The sequence below is a fragment of the Salminus brasiliensis genome, chromosome 2 (genome assembly GCF_030463535.1).
Source record: "Salminus brasiliensis chromosome 2, fSalBra1.hap2, whole genome shotgun sequence".
Lineage (NCBI taxonomy): Eukaryota > Metazoa > Chordata > Actinopteri > Characiformes > Bryconidae > Salminus > Salminus brasiliensis.
In genome coordinates this window covers 16,684,135-16,697,400 of record NC_132879.1, presented here as the reverse complement: position 1 = coordinate 16,697,400, position 13,266 = coordinate 16,684,135, and the positions used below count along the sequence as shown (strand labels likewise).

Below are 13,266 nucleotides of genomic sequence, written 5' to 3'. Positions count from 1 at the left end.
TGCTGATTGTGTTATATATTTTACACCCATTTTGCTTAAATTATAAACAGATCAAGAAAGACAACATTTGTCAAAACATCTTAGAACAGATATTATGATCAATATTACAGTGGCATGCAAAAGTTTGGGCACCTCTGGTTCTGTCTGTTCCTGCCAATAGGTCTGTGAGCAGAAGATGAACTAATCACCAAAATGCATTAAAGTTAAATATTAAACACTCTGTTTAACAATTTAAACAGAGATTGGAGTATTCTTTTTGTTTTGCACAATTTTGTGCAAAATGCTTGTGAAAAAACACCCCAAGAGATTTGAGCTCTCAGAATGCATATATTTAGCTTATTAGGGCTATGTCTTGAAAGGCCAGGTGATGCAAATTCCACAGCTTAATAAATACTCTGACTCCATAGTCCCAACAATCAGCACCCAAGGGCTCCTCAGAGCTGCTGTCTAGCACTCTACTGTACAATAATGAAATAATTGATGCCCACAAAGCAGGAGGCTTTGGGAAGAAAGCATCAGGTATCTGTTTAATCAGTTCTTAATGTAATAAGAAATGACAGTTAACAGGAATGATGTAGGTCAAGTTGAGGTCTGAAAGATGAACACAACCTTCTAAGAGAACTGCTTGTAAGATTTCTAGAAAGGAAATTCAAAACCCCTGTCTGGCTGTAAAAGATCTTGAGGAAAAATTAGCAGACTCCAGTGGACTGTGCAGCGGTACCTGCACAAATATAACCATGGAAACTTTAGGCCTGGTGAAAGCCTTGGGATATTGCCTTGTGGACTGACAATGTATGTGGCCACAATGAAAAGGTACTGTTTTGAGAAAAATGGTGCATAATTTCATGAAAGACATGGGGTGGATAGATCATGCTTTAAATACTAGCAAATTCCAGGAAAAGACAAAAACAATATTTTAAAAAGCTGAAGGCAATAAGACATAAAACTTCTACAGCAGGATAATGATCCTGATAGCCATGGCCCCTGTTGCCCCTGACCTAAACATACTCAAAAATCTGTATTCAAAAGAGCAGTGCATGCAAGATGGACAAATGGGTCATGCAGGTGCCTACAGCTTTCTTTTTCCTTTTTAAACTGTAGAAGATGAGAGTAAAAAAGTAGATCTTGCTACAAATAGTTTCTTCACACACTTCTTTAATATATGTGTAACTGTGTGCCTTTTGGAAAATATGCCATCTTTTACTCACTTAGCTATTCTGAATAACAGAAATGTTGACCAGGGCTCCCCAAACCTTTACAGACCACTGTATTTACATTACGAAGATTTTCTAATAGACATTTTCCACCCATTTACTAAGCATTTAGAATATAGGCCTTGTTTCTATTCACAGAATTCAGGACCTATATTCACAAGGCTTCTCAGAGTATGTGCTGATCTACTATTAGAATCCACACCTTTTTCAGTTGACTTTACTGACAGGAGTAGATTCTAGACCAGTAGTTACTCTGAGAAGCAAGATTAAAAATATAACACTACAATTTAGCCAATGATTAGGCTCAACCTGCATCACGATAACTGATTTACAACGTTGAGAGCATTTGTCCTTTAATAAGAAAATATGATAAAGAGTTGAAGGAGGAGGGTTTCACCTAATCTTCTCAAACATTTTAAGTGGATCTAATTTAGATATTAAATCCATGACTTAGCATTAGCAATTTGATAAAAGATAAAACAAAGCTTGTAAAGACTTTTTTTAAGAGATAAAAGAACAAAGTTATGCAGGGATTTGTAATTAAAATGTTGAAAGCCAAACCATATTTTCCTGTACATCAAAGACAATGAGCATTTAGGAACCTGACACTGCTACTAAAAGAAGCTCACACAGGCTCATATGCAACATTCTTTCATCTGCTGATTAGTCACAGAGGAAGTAAACATAGGTCAGATTTTATAAATATATGGTGAGCCTCCCCTTCAACACGGTATTGTAGAAATGCACACTATTCCCATTTATATCAAAATTCAAGCATGTAACTGGATGTTCCAGTCCAAACACTGTGCCAACGACACTGCAACAGGAGACTTTGCAAGCAAACAAAACAGTGCATGAAGATGACATTTCTGTGTCAGACCGTCTGGACACTGTCCCTTAGTATCATCTCCTTAGGAAAGTAAACCCTGTTGTGTTGGCAGTTTTTTTACCCTATCTTCAATATCTGTATTTTGTGAAAGGTCTGCACAGCTTACACTCGCCACATAATGCTACTAATACATTCACTGCTGATTCATGACCCAATTAACAAACCATGACCCAGTCACAAATGCTATGTTTTATGAGTAGAATATTGGTGCAACTTAACTCAAATCCTCAAGAAATGACTGATCTCCGTGGTTTCTATTTTAGTAGGGGGAGCTGACTCCACAATAGGTGCAAAAATTGTCTTCATTAACATTCTAATGTAATTCAAATATCTTAATAACCCCTTAATTGCACTCTTGTGTCACTGAAGTGTAATGTAAATACTGAATTCAATGTGTTTGAGTAATCTGTGCAGATTTGCTCATCCTTAAACCACATGTAGACTGTACAAAACCTGTGTTACACATCCCCAAAGACTCTAGGCTAGTGAAGTAGCGGTGGCCAGTTTCCCTGGTTTATCCTGAGCCCACGGCTGCAGGTTCTGCAGGGCGTACAGGGACGAGTTATGCACACACAGGGGATCTACGGACACGGATTCACTGATGGACTTCTGCAGCACATCAGCCTGCAACTGGAGCAGCATCCGATTGGCCTGCTGTCGCTCAGCCTCCCTCTCCTCAGCCGTCTGTCGCCTGTAGAGGTACAGAAAGGATTCGAAGTTCATACGTGAATGAATGGATGAATGAACAAGACAGACAGACAAACAGGTAGATGGATAGTGTTCAGGATAAAAACGACTTCTCCCTCACACTGTGTCCACTCACCTCCATTTGGTTCTGCGGTTCTGGAACCATGTTTTGACCTGAGCGTCGGTCATTTTTAGGCTCTTGGCCAGAGCCGCGCGCTCTGCGCTGGCCAGGTACTTCTGCCTGTGGAAGCGCTTCTCCAACTCACAGATCTGCACACGGCTAAAGGAAGTGCGCGGTTTCTTTCGTTTGGGCGGAGTACGGTTCTGGTACGGGTGACCAACCCTACGGGTGAGACTCAGAGGGAGGAGAGCTGGAACTGAGAGGAAGAAACGCAAGAAAACGCAAGAAAACGCACTTTATAATGACATCAGCAGTTACATAAGGATAAATTAGCATTTTATTATGATGATTTAATGGATTCGTGTGTGCACAAAAAAAACTACAACGTAACTATACAAAGGAAGCGTTGTGTTGTTGCTTTTAATAAGTTGGTCCGATATCACTTCTACTTGAGAGATCGTTTATTTTGAGCCACACCATTACAGACTTAAAGTCACTACGTAGCACTATCAGAGAAAATCAGTACTGGACGATTAACATTGTGACATTAACATTAACATGTGATTTTATTTATTAGACATGTATATCTACATCATCTGTACTCAAAGTCCCCTTCAAATTCTCAAAATAAAAAACTCCAGTAAACAAGCTAACAAAAAAAAAAAAAAACGAGATTGATCTCAAAGTCGCGACAAAACGAAATAATAAGAAAACATGTAAAATTGAAGAATGTAAAAATAAAACCTAAACAGCAATATCAAAAATAGCATGAAATAAAATATAGCAATATTATTTACAATATTTTACAGATATACGAACATCTCTGACATATACTGACGCCTACGTAATTGCGTTTAAAACAATTCGATGGTTAAGATTTTAACTGTAATAATATTTATATGAATACACTTTCTGTGCTTATTACTGTCTTCTCACATTCAAAATGGACAAATAAACATTTTCATATAGAGAAAAGTCAGATTAATCCGCACTATGAAATTATAAAAGATGGCGATTCAGCCGTTTAACAAATCCGATGACGAATTCTAATATAAATTAATTTAATGTCTCCTGCATTTCGTACCTATGATTTGGGGAGTGCAAGTGGCAGCCTGCCAACTACTTCAGTAAAAATGAACAGTGAGGCTTACAATGGAAAAAGAGTGAAAACTTCATATTAAAATCCTGAAAGTAGAAGCCCCATGAGGATGAAACCTATAAGCAGAAGAGGAGAGGTGGTGTGGCAGCCAAAGCTCTGAGGACCTGGATGGCTAAGAAGTCACGCGTCGGAGAGCAGCCGGTGGGTTCTAGATATGAAATTGAAACCCACTGAAATTAAGTTGATTGTCTTTGCACCCACACTGTTTCATTAATCAGGTTAAAATACATGTTTGTCACATTCTAGACTTGTATACTTCCATTAGGCTCCTTTGATGCCAAAAGCATTCATCGTGGATTGTAATACAACGCTATCGAAACCCGAGGCCGTATTGATGCCTTTTGAATAGCTGACCACGTGATGGCCTTCAACCGTGGGAGTTTGAGGGATCCACCCTCTCCAAGTTTCAGAAACAAGCCTTCAAAACGCAATCTCTTCTTACCATGAATATTCTGAAGTCCACCATGCGAACTCCTCGAGTTCTTCTGCTAGGCTTGGTCTTTGTTCCCTGTGGCTGGATCCTGGACCTGACCAGCACGGTGGCTCCAAACTGGCGCACCATCCACAACATCAGCGGGCATCCTCAGGACCTGGTGCTTCACCAGGGTATATGGGACATCTGCAAGTCCTTCACGGCGTCTCGGGACGTCCTGTGCAACCATGAGGACAACGAGTACTTCAACAACCAAATCATTGAGGTGGCCCGGAGGATGATGGTAGCCAGTCTGATCGTGACCCTCATCGGCCTGGCCGTGGTCACTATTGGGACCCACTGCTGGACGGACAAGCCGAGGTGGTCGGTAGGAGGACTCGGGGGCCTCCTCATCTTCAGTTCCGGGGTTCTGGCCATCATCCCCGTGGCATGGTATCACCATATCCTGACCTACATCAACTCGCCGTCCAGCGACATCCGTGTGGGATACTGCATAGTGCTGGGCTACACAGGCGGCATCACGGAGGTGCTGGGGGGCTTTGTGATGTTCGGTGGGCTGTACCAGGGCCAGTGCAAGTGCCAGTGCCGTAGCGAGACGAATGGCGCGGAGGGAGCCGAGAACATCGTCGGCCGACTTTCCGACCCTCAGACGCACCGCAAAAGCGATGGACACGGGGGCGCGAGGAGAAGCCGCGCAAGCAGCATGCCGTACTCAGTGGACTCGCTGAAGCAGGAGATAAACTTCTGGCGAGGGAAGACATCCACCAGTGCCTCAAACACACTGTAAGCACGGGACTGTAAAAAAGCCTACGCCACTGTGTCTAGTTATGATTCAGTTATTGTCCAATATGTTCAATGAAGCCTAAGCTGGCTTCTGGACCCAAGTTTAAAATGAGCTTTTTAGACAGTCTTCTTTATTTTTTGCTGAAATGAAATAAAATATTCTTAAAATACAGTGGATTGTTGTTATTTAAAGAGGGACTGTGAGGACACATTTTGAAAGCATGGTCAAATAACAGGACCCTCATGATTAATAGCTGCCCCTTTCTAACTTATTCTAATTCGAGGAAGTCACGTGAGAAGCAGGCCCACGGCCCCTTACACACTTACCTAAACAGAACACTGTCTTTGACAGTCTGTCTGATTTAAAGCAGGCATGCTGGTCTTCACCACCAGTCTATAGAGCATAGAACAGTCACTGTGTTGGATTTCTGTCTTTTATGAAAATAGACATCCTGCGTGCAGAGAGACGTGTATTCTGCATGCTGCTGTCATAAGCAGAACTGTATGAAATAAACCAAGAAAGAACGCAAAAGGCATAAATCTCGCTTTAAACCTCTAAACAAACAAATATAGCCTATATATACATATACACACACACACACACACACACACACACACACATATATATATATATATATAACAAGGGCAACAGTCTTAGCGAATTCTAAATGGTGCTGAAGAATCGTTGAATTGTAACAATAGTGCTTTTGAATAGAACTTGAATAGAACAATAGAACTTTTTGAAGGTTTGTTGAAAAGTCCTATATAAAACTTCTCATTAGAATGGAATAATAATAGAATCAATGGAATTTCTCATCCAGGCAATCTGGCAAAGCAAAAGATGGAGAATGAATGACCGAGGCATGGCGTTAGTGTGGATGAAAAAAGGTGAGACAATTCTGGCCACTGAAAGAAAGAAAGAATACTAAATACAAATTCATTCACACACACACACACACACACACACACACACACACACACACACATATATATATATATGAAACAGTAGAACGGCCTGTAGGAGGTGCTACTAACCGCAACCAGGATAAAAAAAGAAAATAATCAATAATTAAAATTATTTTAATCCCACTACTAACGAGCCCATGTGAGTTGACGGTAAAATTATTTGGATTGAATATTTAATAAAACTATAATTATTTCACATTGCGCTCTTTTTCAATCATCATCCAGACCTGTTATTGGTATTTCATATAAAACACAATAGTAATTTCGTAAACACTTCCTGAACAAAAACGTCTGCATTTCAATAGATATTCTTGAACACAGGTTTCTGTTGCCTATAAGTGTGACATAAGTTGAGAAGAATCGGTTCGTGTTTGACAGTAGATTGCTTATAGTACTCCAGTGGGCTTCTGCTGCTCCACACTGTAAAAGTGGGTTTATATGGAAGTGATTTGGTAAAGAGCAGCACGGTCTAAAAAACTGTAATAGTCACCCAAACCCAGCGAGGACATGTAACCTCAGCAATGTTAGATGTCACACAGACAGAGGAGCACTGCAGAAAGCAATTTAAAGGCCAGAGCCTATTGTATCCCAGTCTTTCCTGCTCAATACATATTATTATTATTATTATTATTATTATTATTATTATTATTGTTGTTGTTGTTGTTGTTGTTCATTATTATTATTAGATAAACTGCTTTATTCTTGTATTATCATTTATCACACATCAATAGCATGTTATTAATATAACTATTTCTTTATCAATATAACCATTCCAAATATTTTAAACATTTGTTTTTCTATTTTATATACATTTTTACGACGCTCTTACAGAAAAGTAAAAATGGGAAAAATAGTATGACCACGTGAAAGTACGTATTATCACGTGATGAATTTTATTATCGCGTATGACATTATTTGCTACTTGTACGTTTAATTGTCTTGCTTAAGTTTGATATGCATTTATACTTTTTATATAACGATTTTTTTTTACTTCTATTGCACTGCATAATGTTAGACGATCTTTACTGATTTATTAAACTTGTATCTGGATTGATCTGAATTCGTTTAAATGAAAACGTTTTACCCTGAGCCATATTTTGTCCTCAAACACTAAACTGCATTACTTTTAAAAGAAGTTTCACTGAGTCCTGAGGTATACTGTACCTGCCAGCCTGTCTTTGGTGGTGAATCTGCGGCTATGATCCACCCAGGGGAAGCAGAGCGCCCCAAACCCCGCTGCTGCTGCTGCTGCTGCGCCCATAGGGATGGAGGCGACGGTCAGCGGCCTGTGAGCGGGTACCCTAATCACCCCTCGGTGACCCACCGCCCTGCTTGCCCCGTACACCATTGAACCCCCAAGAGAGCCCGCAAGGGAGATCCTGGGGTTGGACAGGACAGAGAAGGGCGCTGCGGTGGTCCCGGTGGGGCTCTCCGGGGCGCTGTCCGAGGAGCCCAGTATCTGGTCGATCCCGAAGCGGATGGGCTCGTGCGCGTTTTTACAGGACGGCTCCGGCCTCGGGCTCTGGGCGCTTTCCATGTTACCCGCGGTTGGTGAATTAAGTCTAATCACGCAAAATGGGACTGAATCTGCGGTGATTTCAGAGCCTTGATGGCCATCGTGTTTGATCCCCTCATGATGTTGAATGTCCTCCTGCTGTAACGCGTGTCCTGTCACACCTCGAAGAGCTCGAGACTGCTCTTCTCAAAAATTGTAGTTTTCCCCTCACATCACAACCCTGCTTTTCCCCCACCCGTATTCCGGAAAGCACCGCCCATTTATGCGTGGATTGGCTTGTATCAGACGGACAGCTTCCGAGGACGAACTGTTAGCCAATACCAACCCAGAAGGGCGAGGTTTGTAACTGCTCTCTGAAAACCGGTGGGAAAAATAAAGCACGTTCTGCAGCTCAAAGTAACCAACTAGTGTCTTCATTGGTAGAAGATGTTAAAACCTTTTCCTTGCTATTGGTCAATATTAAAGATGTGCTGAAATAGACGCTGTACAACTGCGGGGACGTGGCACAGCACGGCTAATCCTGTGTTTCAGCACTTGTAAATGGCTTATTTGTTATTTTTTTATTTTGCATATTTAGAATCATCCTAATCAACAGCGCATAAAACAAAGCGCAAAACGGAACGAAGTCGTATAGTGGACCCCCCTAAAAGCACACGGCATATGAAGAACCTTATAACTTGGTAAAGAACCTCAACAACATCATCTTCTTTAAAGCTTTACATATTTTTCACACCTACATATTTTACACAGAAATGGTAAAAAGGCGGGACAGCTTTTTCTTTCTTCCTTTGGTTCTTTGTTGTTTTTGTAGTCTTATTTACTAACTACTAACTAACTAACCTACTTACTGCAGTTAAAGTTATTAGGCGTGACATTGTTAATCAATAGGTAACGCAGAGCCTCTTCACTCAGAAACCACGAGAGATCAGCACAGATCTCACTATCTGTGTTGGGTTGGGCTCAACAAAAACTAGTCGTTGATCTGAGAGCCTTGCCATGCACCAGCATCTCTATCTGTAGGTTTTATCTGCCCACGAACACTACATTCCATTCCAACACGTTTATAATTAGAGAACACCAATTACTTTAATAATATAATATGGACACTAATCTGGAGTAAATTTACAAACGATTCTTTCCCAATTTTTCAGCTTGTTTTGTTTAGAGAAGTTTGACACTGATCATTTTGCCTAGTGAATTTTAATTTTCAATTCGATTAAAAAACAATAACAATCTGTGCGTGTTATCTCTGTGTCAGTGTGTGTGTGTGGAAGTGCCAGTGTGTGAAATCTCCACTGATTCTTTTACAGGTTATTGAGCATAATTGACTGGTCAGTGCTGTTTGGACACTCTCTGTGCCAGTGCCTCACTCCGCTTAATGCCCCTTTGGCCGCCTTTCTGCGCCATATGCACCACCATTCCCTCAGGGATAAAGTCCAGACTTTTTCACATTTGTGTGAACTGTTGTTTCCTCCAATTTGCTTTTTCGTTTGATGGGTTATTTTGCTGGTTTTATACACACTACCGCTGTGGCCTTATTTCTCTTTATTTCTCTTTCTCTCACGTATCGTTTTTAATTACTACGTTTAATTACTACGTTTGCAACATTTATTCATATAAATGCAATACATTTCGGGGGAAATTAATCGTGGCCTATGTACGTGAGAGTACAATATTTTTCTATTTTTATTTTAAGGACAACAAGGGCAATGATTTATTATTAAATAGCCAAATAATGACCAGTATGTGTTATATATAAGTACCTATATTTAATGAACTGTCTTAGTGTATGGATGTGCAATTCCACAAAGAGCCATTGCTGTATAGAGATTTGTTGGTAGATAAATTGGTAACAATCATTTACATTAAAATAAGCTTCTTTACACTCGCACATCTCGATTACACACACGGTTCTTTGAGGACGTTTGTGGATCTTTTATGGCATCGTCCGAACTCTCAGTCCTCTACAGCACCTTTATTTGTAATATTATGGATAGTCATGGCGTTTGTCCTAACAGTAAAACAGGCATACACATTAAAAGTTGTCCAGGATGAATCATCCCTGTGTAAAATGACTGATTGGTTGGTTGGTTCATGCTGTTGATGGTCTGCTGATGCAGTTACTTGTATAAACAACGTATTCCTGCATTGTGATAAAACCTCTCAGAAAACGAGCCCTAAAGGCAGAACTTTATTCAGCTTTCCTCACTTTACTGCACCGTTACTGTTGTTTTAATGTTACTGGTAGACCTCTATTAATAACTGCTCTCCGCAAAGCCTGGGTGTTTTATTGTGTTTATTTCTTTATTTATATTCTTTTATTGGTGATATTTTTCAGGGTGTGTGTAAAGAGGGGGGAAATCAGCGCTTCAGACGCACGACGCGCTGCGGGAGCGGGGCAGATCCATCACTGCAGCCTCACATTAAAAGCTCTGTTCTCCGGAGAGAGCGGGACGGATAAAACGGGAGAATAAAGGAATAAAAGGGAGCGATTTGTCTGGGAAATTAGCCCCGCATTTCCATAATGGCGGCTGCGGCTGGAGGCCCGCGGGCTCAGCCTTTATTGCGCGTGTCTGAGCTGTTATCAATTTTCCAACTTTTTTTTTTCCTCCTCCAGACGCAGGAGACAGACGCGCGTGGGCTCCACACCACAGTGAGCGAGAGAGAGAGAGAGAGAGCAGAGAAAGTGTGTGTGTGTGTGTGTGTGTGAGAGAGAGAGAGAGAGAGAGCGAGCGAGAGAGAGCGAGGGGAACCAGAGTAAAGTGATAGAGGGTATGAGCAGCGGGGTTTATACCTTCCGAACTGCAGCAAAGGCACAGTAATATGAATTGAGGGCGGTAAGTAATAGCGCATTTTAAAAAGCACCTAGCATGTTTTTATTAAGATTTACACTTTAGAAACCTTAGATGACTGAGAAAGAGATTAATAGTAGCCCCGAAGCGAAAAAACAGAGCAAACAGTTCGAGCCTGCACCAAAAAGCAAGAATGCAACGGATAGAAAATAAGGAATTCTGCCCTACTCACAGTGCAAGAGGAGCACATTTGCATTCAGCTTTTATTATGTATTAATTCAAAACGAATGTTATTCAGTGCAAAATGGTATAAAATTCCAGTGTTTACTTATCAGATAATAATAAAAAAAAAAAACAACACTGATCAAAACCCAGCAGTTGTTCGAATCCCTAAAAGAGCCCAAGTGTGTCGGTAGTGTTTTTCATACAATACTTTGGAAAGAAAATTGTCAAATCCATATTTGGGCAAAACCTGATATTTATACCAAAAAAGAAGAGGAAAGTGTGTGTAGCAGAATACATTGAAATCATCAGCATTATTTTTTATAGTTTCACATAAAAATAATACAAATAATAAAGTACCTGATAATTAACAGCTGAAACAGCAGCACCAAAAAAACTAAAACAAACAAACGAAAAAACAATTTTCAATAGAAATCTTTTTATATTAACTACATTAAAATATGTTTCTTTCTTATACAAATATGGAAATCAGCATAGATATAGATATTTCATATATATAGATATTTCCATATTTTCTTGTAACTGTGTTATCAAATGAACTAGGACACAATTCTCTGTGTGGGGAACATTGTGTTGAGCTGCTAGGGAGCAATGAGGGGTGAAAAGGTGGTTGGTGTGGCGCAACAGATAACACCACCACCTGCCATTGAGTTACAACAACACCATGTTGGAGTTCAGGGTTCGGTTCCCGGTCTGGGTGACTATGCTGCGCTACACTAATAAGAGTCCTTGGGCAAGACTCCTAACACTATGTTGGCCCACCTCTGTAATACCAGTAACCTTGTAAGTCGCTCTGGATAAGAGCGTCAGCTAAATGCCATAAATGTAAAAGGAGGGGTTAAAGGACACCCTGCCATGAAAACAATTCGCTGCTCCACAAAAACGGTCATACTGAGATAAAACAGCAGCTTTCTTCATTTTTAATACTCAAACACAACAACAACCAAAAACATAAATCCTCAAATGTTGTGTGTGTTTTTGGCTGCTGTGAAAAGACCTGGGTATGCTTTAGTAGCTCCGGATTCAATTGATTTAAACACTGGCTTTATCCAAGCGCGATTGTACATGCGTGTGTGTTTGAGTTAGGAAAAAAGTTTTGTAGTGACTCAGCAAGTCTGTAATTTATTTTGATGTACAATGCAACCACAAACCACCCCCACTCCCACCCAATCATGTTTTTTCCTCAACTTTAAATAAATGCACATTGGTCATTTAAATACTTGTCTCATTATTTGGCTGCACCAGCCTTACAGAGATAGCACATACTATAAATTGGCATGCACTTATTATACAGAGATACAGGGTGCTAGGACCTGGGGATTGCTGAGATAGAGACTGGAGAGACATTGGACAACAACTAACAACAATATGATGGTCAAAAGATTGTTTTTAAAAGTCTTATAAATCATATACTGAGCGAAACAGTAAAACAGGAGGTAGTTACAGAGTGAAGATATCTGTCTGTATATTACTGTTTCTATATTGGTCATAATTGTCATACATTAATATTCAGGTATCTATATGTATATTTTTCTGTGGAAAGTTATGACCAGTATAGATACAGTAAATATATTGAGTTTTTTACCCAGTTTATATGCTTTTAGCAAGCTAGCTAGCATTAGATTTGCATGGCCAACTAGTTTTATCAACTCCACAGATAGTGAGGGTGCTACCAGCTAAGTCACATCTGTAGCCATAGATGTTAATTAGTGAGTTAATAGTGTCATTCATTATGCATTTCATGTACCTTAACTCCCCAACCTGTAGATGATACAGAGTCTCTTTAAGAGAGGAGGCAGCTCAGAAGGCCATCTTAGCAGGGAGCAAGCCTTTGGATCCTGCTATCCATAAACCTTCAGTGATGCCCTTGCTCAGTCCTATTGAAAATCTACAAGACAAGCTGGGAAGGAAACTTTCTCAAAGCTCAAAGTATAAACTTCAGGTTAATAAATGATTGCAATACATTTCTTTCAGGAAACATTCTGCAGATTTTTATACCAGCTCTAATCAAAGCCAGATGATTCTAATTCAGAAGCTCAGAACTCAATCAAGTGCTGTAAATAAAGAGTGTTTAGTTTTTACCAACTGGTCAGTGTAAGCGTCTACTACCAACAAAGGGAGTGAGGACTTTTTCAATATAAACCCCCCAATAAGAACACATCAATAAGCTATTTCCCAGTGTATAGTGTACAGGGATAGAGGGTAAAAAAAAATAAATAAAAAAAATAAAAGATAACGAGGCTTCTTTCTATTGAGGAGGCATTTACTTTTTTAATTGTAAAAAATCAATTTTTCTGAGAAAGTTTTTTTGAGTTATGAAAGAACTCAACAGTATGAGCTGGACTGAGAAGTTCTTAGATGAGACTGAATTTTTATCATACCTTATTTTTGCAATGTAAGAATGTAATTGCCTTTGCCTTTCCAAACACCTTGAGGGCAATGGATTGAATTGAAAGTGAGAGA

General features: G+C 39.9%; 2 protein-coding genes across 2 annotated transcripts; one reads left to right on the top strand and one right to left on the bottom strand.

The window, feature by feature from the left end:
- Positions 1-2,580: 2,580 nt before the first annotated feature.
- LOC140549850 (T-cell leukemia homeobox protein 3-like) lies at positions 2,581-7,789 on the bottom strand. The gene is made up of 3 exons (XM_072673594.1): positions 7,417-7,789; positions 2,927-3,167; positions 2,581-2,794 (listed from the first exon to the last, which is right to left on the bottom strand). The coding sequence occupies exons 1-3, from the start codon at positions 7,787-7,789 to the stop codon at positions 2,581-2,583; spliced, it is 828 nt and encodes a 275-aa protein (XP_072529695.1).
- On the top strand, positions 4,529-5,290 carry LOC140549849 (claudin-23-like). The gene has a single exon (XM_072673593.1). It carries the CDS (start codon positions 4,535-4,537, stop codon positions 5,288-5,290), a length of 756 nt encoding a protein of 251 aa, XP_072529694.1. The 5' UTR covers positions 4,529-4,534.
- Positions 7,790-13,266: the final 5,477 nt, after the last annotated feature.